Here is a 22,084-nt window from a genome sequence, read left to right as displayed (position 1 = left end):
TACATGTGTGATGCTGCTGCAATACGGATGTTATGACTAAATGATGTAAGGTCCTCTTTGTGTAGATTTAACTTTACTTACATGTTCTTCTGCTGCCTCGTCGTTCATGCTTCAAGAGTTTCTGATTAATGTGATTTTAGCCGCAGGTTCTTTTCTTCTGTGTGTCAACAGCTGATAGAAAAGGGAGAACTATAGTGGAATTAATTAAGAAGCACTCAGGATGCAGCTGCAGCTTCATGCTCGACCTCAGCACTCCGTATGTCTCTCTGTGATTCTGACACATAGAGTCCCCGATGCAAACCTGACGGGAACGATCAACACCTTTATGTTACCTGGATCAGGCATCAGGTTGCATCTCTAAAATGTTTCCCTGCAATCATGGGGGGATTATCAAACATTCCTACCCTGTCCAGGCCGGAGGGCTCAGAGGCCCCAAAGCCGGAGCCTCTGTGTAAAGAACTTTAACCTCGCATTTGTTGTTGTATAGTTAACTGACTTCATGTTGGTAACAGAACACAGAAGTCCTGCTGAAAAACTGAACTAAACCTGAAATATGTCACAAGAAATCAACCGACACAGTTAAAGTTTATCCCTCAGTTTGCAGGGCATTGTCTGATAATCTGACTGAGTCTGCACGGATGTAACGACCGCTTTAACCTTAATCATGACCCCACTAAAAAAACAATGGACATTAATATTATTATGATTATTCGTGCTTTTTTTTCCGGACAGGGACGACTACAGAACAACAAATCTACCAGCTGAATCTCATTTATTTGTCTCCATTAAACAAAACAAGGGTCTATATGGTCTATATGATAAAACATAAATGAAGCCCTTAATGTATAAAGCCAACATAGCCCAGTCTTGTTCACTTAATTAAAGTTAAGTTAACCACCACCTCCTGATGGAAATATCTCTCTTCAGCTGCTAAATGCTCCTCTATGCTAACAGCCGATCTCTCACTGTGTCTGCTGTCTGATGCTGAGCAGGCTGAGTTCAGTCATAGACAGTACTTGTCCCAAACTATCACATGTTACTTTGTTTTTGGCTTCAGTGTTTGATGTTAGCACAAAACAAGAGAAAATCACAACAGGGATCTAAAGAGGCTAAAAGGCTCCATCAAGCTGAAGAAGAGTTGTGTTATAATTATATGTGTTCGTCCACACAAGTGACCGCCGTCATGTAACCTGGTCATTTCACTGAATGTGAAAATAAGGATGAGTGTGAGATGAAGCTCGTTCTGTGTATGGCCTGCCAGGAAAACCCCCAGTCTGATACATCCTGTAACATACCTACCCTTGTCATTGCACACATGCTCCTGTAATGTGGCTGTGAACGCTGGATTTGAATCGGTATGTAAATGTGCGGAGCCGTTCCTGTTGTGAATGAGTCATCTGATACAAACATATTGAGTTCCACTTGCAGCTCGGTGCCGACTCATGAATAAGATATTGTGTCTTTAGTGTCTGTGTGTCCAGGTGATCGCAGAGTGCAGAGAGCTGCTGAAGGTGCTTCTGTCTGAACATTTCTCTCTTTACATTCGTGTTACCTCAGTGCCTGTCTGAGGCTCCTGCAGGTGATCGGTGGTTGTTGACACATCAGCTGATTCCTGCCTGACGTGATCTGAGCTCCATGCTGGAGTCCTGAACGGAGGGATGACCGGCTGCAGCGAGGATGACGAGCAGAGTGATGAAGCAGCAGAGACGAACAACAGGAAGCAGAGGAAGAGAAGTAAAGCAGAGAAGCATGTGTCGTTCCCTCCTGATGAGCAGATCGTGTCGGGGTTTGCTGAACACAGAGACAACGACAGAAATGGTGAGCTACTAACTGTTTGCAAAGTGTAATGTAAGCCTGTTTAATGCCCCTGGTAATCAGAAAGGTGCAGAAACATTACAGCAGTGACTTATTGTATTCTTCGTGTTGTTTGTGTTTCAGGTGAGCGCAGCGTCACCTTGGCGGAGGTGATGTCGGCCTATGAGCAGAGCTGCAGCAGACACCAGGTTGAACCCAGAGAGCGCGTCCTGCAGCAGCTACAGGTACACACTCACCTGATCTGTTGATCTGTTATTCTGGGTTCAGACCAAACGCAGAGCACATTTCTCACCTTCTAGTTTTAGTGTGAGTTTGAAAGAGCGATCTGCTAACATCCACCCTGCCCGTCCAGATGCATCACAGAACTGAACTCCATCATGTCTGTGTGCTGAGGTGGCACAGCTGGGTTAATGTCCCCTCCTTCTCCAGGAACTGTGTCCGGATGAACTCTCCTGTTCTGTTTTCAGCTGTGGAGCGCCTGTCCTTCTGTCAAGTCACACGAGGGCTGAAGTCTCACTATGGCGCTATGAAGCTGAAACAAACAGATGTCACTGAGATTTAATGACAATAAACAGGTTGAGATGGATGCTGAGATAAATACGTCAGGATGCAGGGTTGTTCAAAGTCTGAATTCATGCTTTAAGAGGTCTGTCTGCAAGACGACAAGAACACGACTTTAAAATGACTGTTTTTTGACTGGAGTTTGGTTGGGCCACATTTCTAATCGCATTAAAATCTCAGGACTTCAGGAGAATCTCAGCGCTGGCAGGCTATGGGACACAGCGTAACAGATAGCGTTCAGATAAACTGAGTTAATTTACGTGTGATTTGCGTTTATTTTGAATTTAATCGTGTTAGGTAAAAAAAATGTGCTTTGCTTTTGGTCAGAACACACTTTTACTTAAACTATGAGACTCAGACTGTTGTCATGCTGACGTGTGGCTGCATAACTGTGTGCGTGTGTGTGCGTGTGTGTGCGTGTGTGTGTGTGTGTGTGCGTGTGTGTGCGTGTGTGTGTGTGTGTGTGTGTGTGTATGTGTGTGTGTGTGTGTGTGTGTGTGTGTGTGTGTGTGTGTATGTGTGTGTGTGTGTGTGTGTGTGTGTGTGTGTGTGTGCGTGCGTGCGTGCGTGCGTGTGTGTGTGTGTGTGTGTATGTGTGTGTGTGTGTGTGTGTGTGTGTGTGTGTGTGTGTGTGTGTGTGCGTGCGTGCGTGCGTGCGTGCGTGTGTGTGTGTGTGTGTGTGTATGTGTGTGTGTGTGTGTGTGTGTGTGTGTGTGCTGCCTCCGTCCTTCCCACCTCAGCTTCCTGTTGCGCTCTCATTGGACACAGCCCCTCTCTCAGTGTCAGAGTCACAGGCAGAGCATCCTCTAACAGCTCAGCTGATCACAGGCTGTAGTTAAATTCATTGATTCCCTTTGGTCCCAACGTTACTGTTTTTTTGAGACAGTAATAATTCCTGCTTATTAACGCTCACACATAAAATCAGAGGCACAAACTTCTCCTAGTTCAGTGACTGAATTAGCTGAGATGACACCGAGCAGACAGCCAGGACTGTGATGAGATTCGTTTCACTGTTCTCACCTATTTATATTTTTGTTGTAACCTGTGGGACCTAACCTGTTTGTGTAGTAATTAACCACAATTGACCTTTAAGTGATCAGTTGTTAATGCACAAAGGCTCCGTTCTCATGAGTGTGATTCTACTGAACATCAGAGCTTTGGTCCTCGTGTGCGCTCTGAACTCACCCTGATGAAATCTTGCTTTAACAGAAATGTGTGTGACCATGTTTTTTTAATGCAACATCAGCAGCTCTGCTGCTAAAACACAGAGCATGCAGTGACATTACAGCGCTGCAGGATCAATATATAATATACCACTATAACCTGGAACAAGTCAAACCTCAGACTGTCAGAGCTCGTCAGGCTGAGACTCACGTTTCAATAACACGAAGACAGCTCCATGCACACACACTGATATACTGGTACTGGCTACGAGCACCAGCACTTATTATGTGTACACAAACACTGTGAGTGTGTGTACACACAGTGTGAGTGTGTGCACACACACAGTCAAATCTCTGGGATAATTTGAATCATTTGGTTCCATCAGAATCCATCAGGCTGCAGAGCTCTGACATCATCTCCTCTCACTGAGAGCAGGTTAACTGCAGGAAGCACACACACACACACACACACACACACACACACACGGTGTACAACACATCCTGTACAGCAGGTTCAGAGGTGATGATTGTTTGATTTATTCTGCTTCTTCCATCAGTTTGTCGTTTGTTTCCTCGTCACATGTTTTGTGTGTGTTTGTGTACTTGTGTACTTTCTAACACCAGAGCTCGCTCTGATTGGATAGAAATGCTATGAGCTGAATTATTTGGTGGTTAACCAGGGACAGAGGTTAAGCCATTACCTGTTTCTGTGAAAACAAAGTTTCTGTTTTCAGTGTTTCTCTGTGAAAGGCCTCGCCTTCATCTCGTCCAAATCGGTGGGGCCCAATCCAAAGATTCTCCCGGTCGATTAGTGATCATTAGTTGAAGCTTGAATCGATGTATCGTCACACCTTTACGATATAAACGTCATTATTTCAATGTTTTGACTTTAAAGGCAGAGAAACAATGTCATCAGTGTCATTGTTAACTCTGTGCTACATGACAGATAGCACAAACCCTCATAATGACCCTGTGGATTATAAACGCCACATGCTAGTGACACATGTGGAAATGATTCTGGATGTGTTGGAACCACCAGAAAGGAGGCGGGTTCACTTAGCTTGAGCATGTAGCTGCTACCTGGATGACGTAGTTGGGAGAACTCATTCAGTTAGTATAGCCTAGCTTGTAGCTGCTAAGTAGCTTAGTCGGGAGACTTTTGGTTTCAATAGACTGATTCAGTTAGCTTGTAGCTGCTAACTAGCTAACATAGTTTGGAGACCTCTGGTTTCTTTAGGCTCTCTGAGTAAGCTTTAGCCTAGCTTGTAGCTGCTAACAAGCTAACATAGTTGGGAGACATTTGGTGTCAGACTCTCTCATGATGTTGCAGCGTGAGTTATCCCGCCTACACAGAAACCTTTGTCTGGCGTCCAGAGTTCTTTCTTGTGTCAGATCAGGGAAAGTTGACTTTGACTGCAGTCCGAGTCCTGTCCACAGTCTCACAGGTGTTTGGTTACCTGCAGTCCGAGTCCTGTCCACAGTCTTACAGGTGTTTGGTTGACTGCAATCCGAGTCCTGTCCACAGTCTTACAGGTGTTTGGTTACCTGCAGTCCGAGTCCTGTCCACAGTCTCACAGGTGTTTGGTTACCTGTGGTTGGCGTATGTGACATCTCCAGATTTATTAAAAAGCCTCATTGTACTTTTTTATATATATATATATATATCGATAGATATATATATTTTGATCTTTATTTTTTACCCTCTGTGTGCTGATTCTTTCCTATTGTATTGTACTGTATAAGCTGCTGGAGACTGAATTTCCCAGAGGGAGTCATCCCAAAGGGATCAATAAAGTTGAGTCTAAGTCTAAGTCATCAGCCTCAGTCAAACAGAAAATCCACCTTTAAAGATTAGATTTCACTTTAACGTAAATCTGTGTTTTCAGATCTAATGCTCTAATCACAGAGATTGTCCTGTTATCATATTGCTCTATAATCTGGCTCTCATATATGTACTTTCAAACCCTCTGTACTAGAAGCATACACACACACACACACAAACACACACACACACACACACACACACACACACACACACACACACACGCGTTCTTCCTCTCCATTAAAATAACCTCACTTATTCTCTCTCAGCCACACTTGAAAAACGCAGCGTGCCATTTATAATTCATTTTATGTACACACTTACTTTACTTGGGCCAGCCATGTTAAAGCACGCCGCTCTCCCCCGCTCTCCCCCGCTCTCCCCCCGCTGCTCCCCCCGCATAAATTTCAGTGGAGATCAAGGGGAATTATTTGTGCAAAATTAGAGTGTTAGCAGTGCTTACATTAAGCATACAGCCGCTGTATTATCTCTGAGGTGCTAATGAAGCCGGTTACTGTGCAGACGAATGTAGGTGGTCCTCCTGAACAGTAAAATATGTATGGTTAAGCATTAGCTAAGAGGGGCAATATTTAGACCAAAAGGCTGCATGTGAATGAATCCATAATAAGACGACGCAAAACGAGAAGACGAACGCCTAAAGAGCAAATTTATTAAATTAGGTCTGTTCATGCACGGGGCGATTCCCCCGAGGAGCCGCGATGAAGACTATTTAAAGCTTTTTTATTGCACCCTCGGGCCCCTTTGCACTGCTTTGAAATGAAGTAAGTGGATAAAACAGGGCTGCTGTTGGTGACATCTTCATAGGAGCAGTAAACAATAATAAGTGTGAGCCAGCGGGGTCTGAGGCCGCCGAGCGCACACACTCTGATTTCACTGAGAAGAACACGCGGGGTTGGTTTCTCCTCTCTGTAACTTTACTGAGATTAAACATAATTGAGATGATGGAGGTTCCTCTCTGCACAGATGCTCTGCAGGGAGTTCTGTTCAAACACACACACACACACACACACACACACACACAGGTGGTACTATGAGGTCGAAGAAAGCAGCATTCTCTTTAGCAACCTATTGATCATTATTTTGGTACTTAAGGAAAAACTGAACTACGATCAGAGTCTGTTTAAGCTCAGTAGGTAGAGCCGGCGCCTGACTGAGGCAGAGTCCTCGCTGCGACCCTCGGCCCCTCGGTGCATGTCGTCCTCTCTCTCTCCTCCCCGTGATTTGCAAGAATGTGGCATTACGATATATACCATGTAACAGTTCAGAATATTGCAGTGTACACTGATGGACTATGATCCTGTAAGCAAGGTGATGTAATGCTGTAACTTGATTTTATGAAAACTTTCATTGTAAAAAAAACACAACAGGAAGTGCAGAAAATGTTTACGAGTTTTCTTTTGAGACCTGCTTCCGTCTTCATCACAGCACCTCACGTCCAACAGGTTCCACTGCAGCAGGAAAGGGCAGTCTGTTTACCACGCGCTGCTTTTAGTGAAGTCACTTCATAGCAGATAATCTCTGCTTTCAAACCTTTAGTTTAAATCTGTGCAGTGTTTCAAAGAGTCAACGCGATATCACACGATGTGTGTGTGTCCGTGTGTTCTTAGCCCGCTGCATCCTCCAGTTAATGCATCTTAACAAAAGCACATGTATGTAAACATGCACAGGCACATTAACATACATGTGCTCACTGCTACTGTGCATCACTGACTGTAGCTGTTACTGGGTCTTAAACATGAGAGCTCACAGCACACAGACGAGTGTAAAGGACACCTCAGATACACACACAGCTGAGCAGGTGGAACAACGTTTGTTACAACAATAAGACATCGTGATAATAATAATGACAGACAAACCATTTCAGTAAGAAGTAAAGCTCTTAACTTCTCATTGTTAAATTATATACACTACCTTCTTCACACGTTGTGTGCCACCCTGTTTCTGCGGCTGGCGCTGTGGACGCTCATCACATAAACAACAATCTTAGGTTTGTGTTATTTTATTTTAATCATAATAAATATTAATTATAATAATATAATCAAAAGTTACTAAAGATCTCACCTCAGTAATTCAGAGATTTACATGAAAAATGTCCCAAATAAAAGACTTTCATAGAGACAGGTGTGTTCCAGAGCTGAACACAGGAAAGAGTCATGTTCACTCATTTAGGGTTCAAATGAATCGCCTGACAGCTGACATGTTCAAAGACCCGGGGAGTCTAACAGAGGTTATGATATTAGCTGAATAAAAAACACCTTATATAACTTTATGATGTAAAGAAGGCACGATGGGACGAGGGCTGTTCATCGGTTATACTGATAACTGCTCACGTCACTTTGAGTTCGATAAGGTTAAAAAGTCTGAACCGTCTGATTCCAGTTTGTTACGTGTGACAATGTTCTGCTTCTGTTCTTCCTCTGTCACAGTCAACTAACATTCTTTATGTCATGCACAAGACAAGACATTCATTCATTCATTTTAAGTGTTTGACATTTTAATGACCAAACAACTAATCAATGAATCCAGACAATAAACAACAGCTTAAATGAAATAATCGTTAGAGCCTCAGATCGGAGGTCAAACATTTAGTCAGGTGAGAAAATTCTAATTCTTTGATGACTTCCAAAGTAAAGATCTGACACCTCATTGACTTCGTCATGGAGATTCATCCTCCCAGTGTTCACACGATTTATTTGTTACAGACGTAAAAACGGTATTTTCTGACCCTCCAAACACAAAAGGACTGAGTCAAACACGCTGCGACACTCGCTCTGCGCTCTCTGCCCTCTCCGCCCCCCCGCGCTCTCCGCGCTCTCTGTGTGATGTTAGCAGAATAATCTGGAATGAGTTGCGTGTTGGCAGATCTTCTAATGAACAGCTTAGCGCTCGTTTCTGTGCAGATTATTCAGCCGAGTGGACTGAAGAGAAATCAATTACACAAACTTAACTACCATTATTTCTCCTGCAGCTACACCACAAAACAGCTCTGTGCAATTCATCCACAGGGTCAGACTCCACTCCCACTAATGTTATTTTACTGGATGAACCCCTCTGAGGGGGAGGAGGGGGGAGGAGAGGGGGAGGAGAGGGGGGGGGGACGGGGGAGCGGGGGGAGAGGGGGGCGAAAGACAAGAGAGAAAATCTGTTTTTACAGACCACCGCTGCTTTCTCAGCTCCTTTGATTAGCATTAATGTAGCACTGCGGAAGTCTGCAGCACACACACGCACACACGCACGCACACACACACACACACACACACACACACACACACACACACACACACTTCTGTCTTCTAAATTAAATGCATGCTGATTGTTATTGCCCCCCTTACTAACACACACACTCTCTGCAGCAGGTAAATGTCACTTAACAAAGTGTCACACTTTTCCTCGGTGGTTGTTAGCAGGTCTGCATGCAAAATAAAAGCACAGAGAGGAGGAGGAGGAAAAGGAGGAGGAGGAGGAGGAGGAGGAGGAGGAGGAAAAGGAGGAGGTGGAGGAGGAGGAGGAGGAGGAGGAAAAGGATGAGGTGCAGGAGGAGGAGGTGGAGGAGGTGGAGGAGGAGGAAAAGGAGGAGGTGGAGGAGGAGGAGGAGGAAGAGGAAAAGGAGGAGGTGGAGGAGGAGGAGGAAGAGGTGGAGTGTTCCTGAGGCTTATCAGGAGGCAGCAGGGGACCGGACATATGTCGCTCATCTCATTACAGGCCGACGCGGTGATAACGGGACGGTTAGCGGTGCGTCTGAAGCGGCGTACAGCGACGGGATCAGGGAGGAAAGAAAAGCAGGGAGCACAGGGTCGGGATGAGGATCACCACGGGAACACACACACACACACACACACGCACACACACACGCACACACACACGCACACACACACACACACACACACACACACGCACACACACACACACACACGCACACACACACACACACACGCACACACACACACACACACACACACTGTACTGTTGTGCTGTAATGCCGTCTGCAGCAGTGAAACAGGAGAAAAGCTCGTCTGCGTGCTAAAGCCTGCTTTTATTTCACCTCCTCTCCTCTAATTGAACGGCAGCAGGCGCAGTTACACTGAATGTGCGTGATGCACTATTGGTGGTGCACTATTTGGCTGAATTGGATTTGCACGCTCGGGTGGTCGCACACGTAACATGAGAGCTTTTGTGAGCAGGATGAAGTTACAGGAGTGAGAGACGCTCTGATGTCACAGGGACGGTGTTCACTCAGAGAGCATCAGAGTGAACACATGAAGAACAATAAACATCTTCAGAGCTCGTGAATAAATCACATGTAGGGTTATTATGGGATTTATTCAGTACAATAAATACAGACCGTTTACAGGTATGAGAAGGCATGAGAAGGTATGAGAAGGCATGAGAAGGTATGAGAAGGCATGAGAAGGCGAAATAGTGAATATTCAGGTGAAAAGAGACGAGAGAAGAGAAGAGAAGAATATATATATATATATTTATTTATATATATATATATATATATATAAATATATATATGTTTAGGCTATAATGTGAAGTTAAAATGATTAAGGTCCAAAGCGAAACACAAAGTGAATCTTTGATGAGATAAGTGAGCTCAGAGGTTTGGAGTGTTCCTGAGCTGCTGACGTGCTGAACTCTTTAAACATGTCATCACTGTAGATGAGACCTTTAGTGTCGTCGCGTGAGAACAATGACAGTCCAGTGAGCGTCTGTTCATCACTTGTGCTGCATCCATGCTCAGTGTTTCTGTCACACCAAACGTGTCTGTCCTGAAAGGAAATCAAATAACAAAATAAAAGCCTTATTCTCCCCAAACCCAGAGAAAGTCTGTGAAACGTCCTGATTATTTGATCATGAACTGAACCTGAATCAGATATTAAACAGATTTTTGCACACTTCTTAAATTTGCTATAATATCAGAGAATCACATGTTTCTGTACATTTACACGTGTGAAATGTTTCCGTCTGTGTGGCTGTTTGAGACGTCATCATATTATTACAGATTTTATTATTGTTGTTTATTTTATCTGAAAGACGTAAATAAATATTGATCAGATCAAATATGTGAGCCAACACAGAGAAGCTGATGATGCAGAAACTCAGGATCCGTCATAGACGTTCTCCGTCACACTGATCTCAGTAAACCTTTTCAAAATAAAATACCACAGTAAACCCCCCTTCTCAAACTAAAATACCACAGTACACCCCCCTTTTCAAAATAAAATACCACAGCACACCTCCCTTTTCAAAATAAAATAACACAATACGCCCCCATTTTCAAAATAAAATACCACAGTACACCCCCTTTTAAAAAATAAAGTACTACAATAAACCCCCCTTTTCAAAATAAAATACTACAATAAATCCCCCTTTTCAAAATAAAATACTACAATAAATCCCCATTTTCAAAATAAAATACTACAATAAACCCCCCTTTTAAAAAATAAAATACTACAATAAACCCCCCTTTTCAAAATAAAATACTACAATAAACCCCCCCTTTTCAAAATAAAATACTACAATAAACCCCCCTTTTCAAAATAAAATACTACAATAAATCCCCCTTTTCAAAATAAAATACTACAATAAATCCCCATTTTCAAAATAAAATACTACAATAAACCCCCCTTTTAAAAAATAAAATACTACAATAAACCCCCCTTTTCAAAATAAAATGCTACAATAAATCCCCCTTTTCAAAATAAAATGCTACAATAAATCCCCCTTTTCAAAATAAAATACCACAGTAAACCCCCTTTTAAAAAATAAAGTACTACAATAAACCCCCCTTTTCAAAATAAAATACCACAATAAACCCCCCTTTTCAAAATAAAATACTACAATAAACCCCCCCTTTTCAAAATAAAATACCACAATAAACCCCCCTTTTCAAAATAAAATACCACAATAAACCCCCCTTTTCAAAATAAAATACCACAGTACACCCCCTTTTAAAAAATAAAGTACTACAATAAACCCCCCTTTTCAAAATAAAATACCACAGTACACCCCCTTTTAAAAAATAAAGTACTACAATAAACCCCCCTTTTCAAAATATAATACCACAGTAAACCCCCTTTTCAAAATTAAATACCACAGTATGCCCCCCATTTCAAAATAAGATGATAAAATAAAACCCCTATTTCAAAATACCATTTGTCCGCACTGCTTTTGGGCAATCAGCTTTTTGTGTAAAAGCCACAGATCAGTGGAACACCCTGCCTGATGCTGTGAGGAGCTGCAGCTCTATCAGCATCTTCTAAAGTAACTTAAGAAGTCTGTGAAAAGCTGCTCAGCTCTGCACTCACTGACCTTACTTCCCATCTTATAGTCTTTATGGCTTGATTTTATTTGACAAGCATGCATGTAGGATGTTCTACTCTGTGTGTAGCTTTGCATTTTTAGTGTGTTCTTTCTCGTGTAACTGTGTTGTATACTTTACTCTGTTTGTTATTGTCCTGTTTTTCCTTTTGTGTTGACCTGCCAAAGGACTACAGATGTGAATTAGCTTAAAGCTCTGATCTGGTGTGGTGCATCAAATGGTGACATTTATGTTTTAAACTGTACATGGTCCCTTTTAAATAAAATACAATAAATACAATAAAATAAAATACCACAATAAACCCCCTTTTTCAAAATAAAATACCACAATAAACCCCCTTTTTCAAAATAAAATACCACAATAAACCCCCCTTTTCAAAATAAAATACTACAATAAACCCCCCCTTTTCAAAATAAAATACCACAATAAACCCCCCTTTTCAAAATAAAATACCACAGTACACCCCCCTTTTCAAAATAAAATACTACAATAAACCCCCCTTTTCAAAATAAAATACTACAATAAACCCCCCCTTTTCAAAATAAAATACCACAATAAACCCCCCTTTTCAAAATAAAATACCACAGTACACCCCCCTTTTCAAAATAAAATACAACAATAAACCCCCCTTTTCAAAATAAAATACTACAATAAACCCCCCCTTTTCAAAATAAAATACCACAATAAACCCCCCTTTTCAAAATAAAATACCACAGTACACCCCCCTTTTCAAAATAAAATACTACAATAAACCCCCCTTTTCAAAATAAAATACCACAATAAACCCCCCTTTTCAAAATAAAATACTACAATTAAACCCCCCCTTTTCAAAATAAAATACCACAATAAACCCCCCTTTTCAAAATAAAATACTACAATTAAACCCCCCCTTTTCAAAATAAAATACCACAGTACACCCCCCTTTTCAAAATAAAATACTACAATAAACCCCCCTTTTCAAAATAAAATACTACAATAAACCCCCCCTTTTCAAAATAAAATACTACAATAAACCCCCCCTTTTCAAAATAAAATACCACAATAAACCCCCTTTTCCAAAATAAAATACCACAATAAACCCCCTTTTTCAAAATAAAATACCACAGTAAACCCCCTTTTTCAAAATAAAATACCACAATAAACCCCCTTTTCAAAATAAAATACTACAATAATCACAATAAATGATTGTCATATTGAGTGTGTACCAGGTTCAGACTGATATCACCTGAGTGCAACATGAGCGCTGACAGATCACATGTTGGAGTTAAACGTTCAGAACACTGCTGTGGCTGTACGCTCACACACACACACACACACACACACACACACACTCCGTTCACAGCGAGCACTCGGCCCTCAGCCTGCATGTGAACATTATTTGTGACATGCATCATTTAAGGGGACAGTATATTTTACACATTAATTAAGTCAGTAAAAGCTCGTATCTCCGATTTCAGACGAACAAAAGCAGCGACAGAAAAACTGTGAAAGTCGATTATAATTCGTGTTTTTAGATCTCTTTTTTAAATGATAAATGAAGTTACTAATTTTGTCGCCGCTCTTTCTAGACACTGCGGCTTTAATTGCTAATTGTTAACAGCCAACGAATACATTTGCATATTAATTAGCTGCCAATTTACATTTTTAATTTGCTGCCTTCAAAGGGTGTGAGATAAAAGGTCGTGTTATTTTAAATAATTTATCCTTTATTGCAGGAAAGATGCTGAAAGGGAAATGTGGGGGGGATTTTAACCCCCTGAAAATGCATGTTAAAAATATATACTCATATATATTTATTTATATTTTCTCCCTGTTAATTAAAGGAAAATGTTTTACAGACGGATTTCTCTGAGTGAAAAACAGCGATTCCACCAGAGATGACTCCTGCACCAGTCAAGTTTGGAAACAGACCCCCCCTCGCTGTCTTTTCCTGCTGCCTGCGTGTGTGTGTGTGTGTGTGTGTGTGTGTGTGTGTGTGAGAGGCTTTCTTTTCATCACTCCATTTTGTCCTCTCTCCCTCCTGACACATCAGTTGATTTGGCAGCCGGCATCTTCGCTTTGCGTCCTCCTCCACGAGGCAGCGGCGAGCGAGCGGGAACGCACGAGTTCAGAAATTCATTAAGATGAAAAACAGCCGCTGCAGGATTTCTACTGAGGAGGAGGACGAGTGTGTGTGTGTGTGTGTGTGTGTGTGTGTGTGTTCCCTCTTCTCTTTCTGTGTGTGTTTGTGAGTGTGATACGGTTCTTGCACATTCTTACGGAGCCTTATTCTCTGGCTCGATGCCACAAACAAACTGCTCTCACCAGCAGCCGGACGCCAGCACACACTCACACACACTTACACACACATTTACGCACACTAACACACACACACACACTCACACTCTCTTCTTGTTTTTTTATTGTTGTGACAGACCAAACAGAAGTACACACACACAGAAAGATGAATGGATCGAGCCGGACAGAAGCACCAAAACATTCCTTCTTAAATTGTAGAAACTTTTCCTCCTCCGACGCTCCTCCGACGCTCCTCCGACCCTCCTCTGCGCTCCTCCGACGCTCCTCCGACCCTCCTCTGCGCTCCTCCGACGCTCCTCCGACCCTCCTCCGACGCTCCTCCGACCCTCCTCCGACGCTCCTCCGACGCTCCTCCGACCCTCCTCCGATGCTCCTCCGACGCTCCTCCGACGCTCCTCTGACCCTCCTGCTTTTATTAAAGAATGAAAGTTGCATAAAGTTTCCTCCAAAAGAGACGAGTGACTCGAACAACTAAAGTGTTTTAAGTAATCAGGAAGAACAATGATTGTTCTACCTGCTGACAGGACTGAAGCATGTTATTAAGAATGGACAGTATACACAATTAAACAGCTGCTGGTCTTTAAACTGTTGTGGCAGAGTTAGCTCACAGCTCATGTCTCCAGCAGTCCTCTGACAGGCTGTGATGGAAGCAGAGACACACATTAATAATGAATTTGACGATTGAACAGATTGAAATCCGGATCACTTGTTGGGGACTGATTCTGTGTCCATCATGTGTGGATGGAGAATGATGACACGTGTTGTCTCAAGGCAAAGTTATGCAGCTGAATGATCAGTAATGACCTCTGCTGAGCTGTCAATCATTTGGACTTTATATCACAATGTTCTGTTTCTGTGTTAATATTTTTAAAGGCGTCTGTGTGCGCTCAGCGGACAGTAAGAAGGTTTGATGGATCGGACTGTTTAAGTGAATGTTTGCTGTGATTTTATTTTTATAGTTTATTTAACGATTTTACGAAACTCAACTGACATAATAATCATGAGTTTGCTTTTCTACGTAGCGTTATATTTTTATGGGACGTTGTTGCTCTGATGTCGCTTCTTCTCCCGTTTTATTCTCGGGGTCTGCGAGACACAAGGCCAGCCTTTCTTTAGGTCATGTTGATTCTCTCAGGTCCGAGTCCTGGTTCTGATAGTGAGGGCTGTGTCAGTGAGGGGTCCATCAGGCGGGTTTGAGTGTGTGCAAAATAACAACAGGAGATACTGTAGAATATGATCATAATGTATCCTGTGTGTGTGTAAGTGAGGAAGAGATTAACGTGTGTCTCTGTTCCACAGGTTTATTAGACTGAGAACGACTGACGTTAATAAAGTTCATTTTAAAGTCTTTTTAAAAAATGTCTATAATATCAGAGAATCACGTTTATGTAAAATACATTAAAATCTATAATTCAGTTGAGTCACTTTGTAACAAAATCCTGGGAGCATGTGCAGGTTAATGACAGCGTCCTAATGCAGACGTTTCCTGTTTCACCTGGTCATTCAGATTAATCACAGAGTGAGGTCAGATTATTGGACGAGTTCAATCTGTCAAATTAAAGGATGAAATATTTACATTTAAGAAATCAAGCAGACACACACCTGCTTTATTTAGATAGAAAACACACACACACACACACACACACACATCGGCAGCCGGTGTGTCAGTATGTTTGCATGTAGACGATGTGTTTGTGTGTGTTGAGTTCAGGTGATTACGGGGGAAACTCAGCTCCTCTTCAAACTACCCAGCAGCCTCTTGTCCGCACAAACAGAGTATTTATGTCCCATTGATCCGTCTGAGTCTTTACAGGAGACCGTCATGGCCGCCGTCTTTTTGTCTCTGCAGCACGAGAGCTCCTTTTGTGCTCCGCGTGTCCCTTTGAACAATGAATCATATTTAGCAAGCAGAGGAAACAAGCAGCCGCGCGAAAATCAGGAGGCGGCGAGTCAGAGAGGCAGCCGAGACGAGTCGCAGAGGGGAGGCAGAGAGACGTGAGGGGGGAGACGGGACGGAGACGAGACTTTAAAGAGTCCGGAGCAGAAAAACATGTTATCTTTGTTTAATGTCTGATTTTTATAAAGTGAAGCTTTTAAAGCTTCAAATGTGGTGTGGGTCAACAAACCAGCAGAACAGATACAAACCTTTTACTGTCGCATGTTTGTGTCTAATTCAGAAACAATCTCATGATGGATTTAATTCTATGGAAACTAATTATTTAATAATAATAATAAATACATGAATTAATAACAATAGCTGGGTCATGATCTTCATACGTCGTACAGATTTTAGGAATATGAAGCCTTTAAGAGCTCCAAGAAACGACGTCACAAAGAGATAAATGTGCACTCCTTTTTCTGCTGCTGATCGAACTGTTAAAACGGCGTCACAGCGAGGACATCTCAAACAGTAAGAAGTGTTCGGAGCTCAGAGCACTTCTGGAATTGAAGAAATATTTTGTTCTTGCTTCTGCATTCAGAATTGATTTTTTTAATCAGCAAAATTAAATAAAGAACATCGTGACGATTTCATTTCAATTTTCAACCCATCATTTTTCATTCAGTTGTAATGTTTCATTGACCTACATAATTCCTGAGTTTTTAGGGATGTTAAGACTTTCAGATTCGAGGATCAAATCTTTTTCGTCATCGTGCAAAACAGAGAACAGCAGAGCATCTCGCTGAGCTGGTCGCAGAGTGAGATCACACGAAAAATTAAAAGCAAAATAGATTCAAAGAAAAATAAATTCAAATAAAAATAGTCGGCTACTTGTTTACACAGAGTGTGAAGCACAGTGATTTGTAGTATGAGCTATAAGCTATTGATCAGTGACGGAGAGCTGCAGCCGTCCTGTGTGGGGCAAAGGTTACAGCAGGAAGTGACATCACAATGAGCAAGACCATCTGTAGATGCTGACTGAGTTCAAACTGTGACGTGTTAACTGTTGAAGTCAGAAATAATAATAATCGTTGAATTTGTGGAGAAAAACCAACTTGTTGTATTTAATAATGTAACTGAGCTGCTCTGCTTCCTGTGAGCTCCAGGTTTGAGCACATTCAATCGTCACACTGTGATTTAATATGTTTCTAAATCCTGATTGGTGCACGGACATATACAACAACACCTTTCTCCAGCTGAAGCCCCGCCCACTCCAAAACGCGTCCACTTGTTATACGTTTGAAGCTCACACACATCTTTAGATAACAGGATAGTCTGCATCTCTTAAACACATCTTTAAACTCTGCATCATAACGTGTGAATGTGTAACACAACATTAAATTAAAGTAATAAACTCAGTACAAATATAAACAACATGTAAGTTCTGTCCTGTGATACAAACGAGCTCCAGAGAGACTTCATACATGTGTGGTGTGCTCACTGCTGGGGCCCCCTGCTGGATGAGTGCGGCCTGTCAGGGATGCTTTTATTCACTTATGTTTAAAATGAATGCTGAACATTTAAACGTCTCCCAGAGCAGCGTTCAAACCGCTTCTCATCACACGCCCTGATCCAGGAGGGAGACATCATTCCCGCGTAGCAGCTGGTGACCTCACCCTGCACTCTTCTGTAACTTTCAGCCACGTTTGTGCCTTTAAATAATCAACGCTTATCCTCTGTGAGGTCAGAGGTGAAACATGGTGATACTGAAACAATGCACGGGGATGTCGTGTCTCAGACTCTCTCCTCTCCTCCGTCTGTAACAAACCCGCTCCTTCCTCTCTTCTCCTGCAGTGTGATATAAAGTCAGTCTCCGTCTCTCTCGTCTCCTCCTCCTGCTGATGGATGCAGTCAGATGAGATGTATGTGGAACGCTGGCTCCGGCAAATGAACACATCAACTGATGACCAGCTGTTTCTAATTATTATACACTGGTTAATTAGGACGCCGTGTCACCATCAGCGGCCGCCGTAAACTGTGTGAAATTCATAATTCATGCTCCGCCGTCCAATGAGCCTCCTGATCAAACCGCTGCGGCGTGGATGGAGAGGCCGCTGCCAAGTGTCTGTGTGTGTGTGTGTGTGTGTGTGTTCGCGCCTCTCCCTCACACCTCTCTCTCTCTCTCTCTCTCTCTCTCTCAGCAGGGCGTGTGTGTAGGTGGCGGTGTGAAATGTCTGGATCTCAAAGGTAAGCTGAACGCCTCACTCCATCATTATTAACCATGATTGAGGACTTTATGAAGCACTGAGTGATCCTCCAACATGTTTAATTATAAAGAATATGTAACAGCAGACCATAAATATCTTAATAATCATCATTAATATCATCAACATTTAACAGGTTTGCAAGAATAAACTGTGACATCAGTTAATGACAAACCTGTCACTGGGGTATCTCTCATCCTTTATCTCAATATGTTGTGTAGATTAATGAGATGATCTGTAGTGCATATTTCTGGAGGATATTAAAATAGACGTGTGTTTATAAGAAGAAGGATTCAGAGCCTCGTTTGGAAATCTGCCATAAAAAACGGGCGGAGTGAAGCCGACGTACTGGAAGGAAAGAAAACTGGGACAGTTCGAGGTTTTAAAGATGTAAAACAAGAAATGTAAACTGAAGCACAGCATTTCATTTAGTACGTGAACAGCCATGTTGTAGCCTCGGACTGGGCATTCCTCACTCACCATCTTGGTTTCTGAGAGCCCAGAATGAGTGGTGGAGCTGGAGAGGAGCAAGCTAAAGCTAGCAAAGCTAAACAGTGTGTGCCTGTGGCTAATTCATTAGCTGGCCAGTAACAAGTAAAGAACTGTTTCTAGCTGACCAGAGTTGTTTATTTATGAGACTAAAGAAGCTAAACGAGGTTGTGGAACGCAGCCAACTAACTGCTAGCTTGCTAGGTTTAGCTCAGTTGGTAGAGCAGGCGGCCCATGCACAGAGGCTGCAGTCCTCACTGCACTGTCCCCAGCTTCGACTCCCGGTGCGTCTCATCCCTCTCTCTACTCACCACACTTCCTGTCAATTTTCAGCTATTCCATTGAATAAAGGTAAAAATAATCTTATTAAAAAATAAATAAATAACTGCTCTTCTTGCCACTGCGTCCCGCCGTCTCAACACTCCTGACACCCCGCACGTGCCGCCACCTATAAATCAGTGTATGACAAACAGTGAACGAGCTAACGAGGTATGGTGAGCACAGACACAGATAGCTGCTAATCAGTGCTAACATATAGATAAAATAGACATGTAGAAACAGTGTGTGAGACGTGTTGGACGGTCTGTTCGTCCAATAAAGCGCACACACTGATTATCTGTCTGATATTTACATGAACAAATCTCCAAAAGGCTCCAACAGCACAAACACGGCCCAGAGGTTACGTTCAGTGACTGAGTTAGCTGAGGGGACACCTAGCAGACAGCTAGCAGCTCCCAGCTGTCACTCAAAGAGGCCACGCCCCTAATGCTGCATCACTTTAAGCCTTAATATAATGTAAACAGGTGAGCTGTATAAAGATTCTCCCCGTACAGTTGTCATGAAGAGAGAAATGAGCTATAGAGACCCAAACTGTTTTTTGTACCAGGCTGTAAACATGTTTATTTCTGCTGTACAGTTTAACATGGGGCTCTATGGGGACTGACTCACTGCTGGAGACAGCCTCAAGTGGACACCAGAGGAACTGCAGCTTTAACACGTCTGCATTCCACCATTCAGAGCAAAGTTCAATAAGATAACATAAACACAAGTGTTTAAACGTGGCTATAACATTCTTACAAATTGAAAGGCTGAATTTAAGACATGCCTTGAACTTTAAACACACAGAGAAAGCGCCGTAACATCCAGACACAGTGAGATTCACAGATTAGGTGCATACAAACAGAAGGCTCTCTCACAGGTACTTTTACAGGATGCAAACTAAAGATTTCAAAATAAAAGCCGTTGAACACGTTAGTAATCTGGTTAGAATATAAAATGTTAAATTGTTAACCGCTCCCCCGACTCCTGATACCTGATAGATTACTTACCCTGAACCCCAAATCCAAAGCCAGATTATTCACTAGTCCTGAACTCTTGTACCAGAGTGTGCCCTCACTTTGAAGTCTTTAAACTCCTCCGGTCCTCACAGATATAGCAGACCCTCAGCAGCAGACACACGTGCACACACACTGAAGTTGTGCGTTCGGCGCCGTGATGGGCGTCACTGCGGTCACGCCCTGACGACTCTGACTGCGGGTGTCGCTGCCTGATTATCTCACAGACGCAGGGCGGATTATAAAAACAGGATTTCAGACGCTCTCCTTCCACCTCACACGCCCTCCGCTCCGCTCAGCTAAGTGATTATTGTTAAAAAAATCATTTTCTAAATAATTATGATACTAATTATCGTCTCCCTCGCTGGCTGACGAGATAAGAAATAACCCAGGAGAGAGTCACGTGTTCGATCAGTCACAGATCTGCAGAGACTCCTGATCAGGTTCAGTGAGGGGCAAGCTGTGATCAGATTATTAATACTTCACTGCATTAATAAACAAACATGCAGATATATAACAGTTATACAGGAGCAGCACATAGTGATGAGATAACCAGCTGCACTAACAGACTAATATAAGAGGAGTTATTATAAGCGACCTGTCGTTGCAGTCACATTACACAATGATGAAACACGTTTAAACAGCAGGATGATGTTTGCTCATTCAAGTTTAAACTGACCTACAGAGGCTCACGTAGCTCCGCCCACCTGTCAGTCAGAACTGATGAGAGGTGAAGCGTCTTCAAGACGTCCAGCCGCCTTTGGATGAAACTTAGAGTCACCATGACGATGAGAGCCTCCACAGATAAAGTGACGGTGTGATATATCCGTGTGAGGACTGTTTAAGCGACAGACCTTTATCTGTCACAAAGCAAACGTGTGTGTCGGAGACACTCAGCACACGCGCTCTAATAAAACACACACACTGTAGTGTGACTGTAGTTTCTTAATACTCGCTGTATCAGTTACAGTCCAAGCTTTGGGAAAAACAGAAACACAGACGAAAACATGTTGCCTTTTATTTTGAAAGAAAAAAAGAGTACTTACGTTAGCAGATTATTGCACCCGTATATTGGCACAATCAATTAGTCAGTTCGTGGATGACAGGCACCGTAGCCCTGGTAGGGACTCACTCCTGGATGACAACAGCTTGTGCATGTTTCTTTTTTTTTTTTACGTGTTACCTGTTTACGCCTAAGCAGATCACATGACCGCTCACGTACACTGGGCATGTGCAAACTAAGCCTGGTTCTGTCACCACTAACAGCAGCGCTCCGTGACTGATCGGACCCAATCAGAAAGTGAGTGAGGCGGTCTGCATCACTGTTCCTGCTCGTACACTCTGGAACACGAGATAGATTTCCTGAAGTCTCCGGAGAAAATAAAGCTGGATGTGAACGTAACAAAAACTGAGTGAGGATGTGCTTCAGTCTGTCCCTTATTAGAAACAGTAACGCTCATAGATCATCGATCTGATGATGCTGGAGGCTCTTCGATCTCTGGTTTCTTATTAGAGATAGACCGATATGGTTTTTTTAGGGTCGATACCGATACCGATTATTAGTAGTCAAGGAGGCCGATAACCAATATTTGGAGCCGATATTCATTTGCAGTAAAAGTGAAAATATTGGCGTCGAAATTTTGAATAATACAAACTCCAACACTTAACTTTGTTTAAATGCCTTGAAGCACATGTTTATTATCCCAGGGTCGCAGCATCTCTTAAGTTCACTGAAAATTTAAACAAATAAATTAATAACTTCCTGAAGTTTTATAAAGTAAATAAAACAAAGTTTAATAAAATTAGCAAAGAAATGAACTCTTATCGGCCGTCAGATTTTGAAAAAAAAAAAAAAAAAGCCGAATATCGGCGCCGAATATCGGCGCGGCTCTCGCCTTTACAACATTGATGACCTTATCGGACACATAAAGCTAATGTGTCTGTGATAATTAGATTACAGTCCAGACCCGAGCACAGACAGTCACATACTGAGTATCTACATCTGCACAGAAGGGAAATAGAATATACAAACATCCTGCAATAAAACAGAAGAAGAGCAGAACACATGAATGAATCAGGGAGGTGCAAAGAATCAGACAAAAGACACAGCATC

At 42.4% G+C, this 22,084-nt stretch overlaps 1 protein-coding gene across 1 annotated transcript in view; it reads left to right on the top strand.

Annotated features, from left to right (window-relative positions):
• The first annotated feature begins 1,658 nt into the window (after nucleotides 1–1,658).
• LOC138591764 (protein phosphatase 1 regulatory subunit 37) overlaps nucleotides 1,659–22,084 on the top strand; it is a 56,255-nt gene continuing 35,829 nt past the window's right edge. Inside the window, exons 1-3 of the mRNA XM_069662452.1 lie at nucleotides 1,659–1,818; nucleotides 1,939–2,039; nucleotides 18,086–18,131. Coding sequence (XP_069518553.1) covers nucleotides 1,659–1,818; nucleotides 1,939–2,039; nucleotides 18,086–18,131 — 307 coding nt within the window. The remainder of the gene's footprint in view (nucleotides 1,819–1,938; nucleotides 2,040–18,085; nucleotides 18,132–22,084) is intronic.

This window comes from Semicossyphus pulcher, unplaced genomic scaffold, assembly GCF_022749685.1.
Source record: "Semicossyphus pulcher isolate SPU_LCO1_2020_fin unplaced genomic scaffold, fSemPul1.0.p SCAF_14, whole genome shotgun sequence".
NCBI classification, from domain to species: Eukaryota; Metazoa; Chordata; class Actinopteri; order Labriformes; family Labridae; genus Semicossyphus; species Semicossyphus pulcher.
Note: the sequence above shows the minus strand (reverse complement) of the source record. Positions and strands in the feature narration are given on the sequence as shown.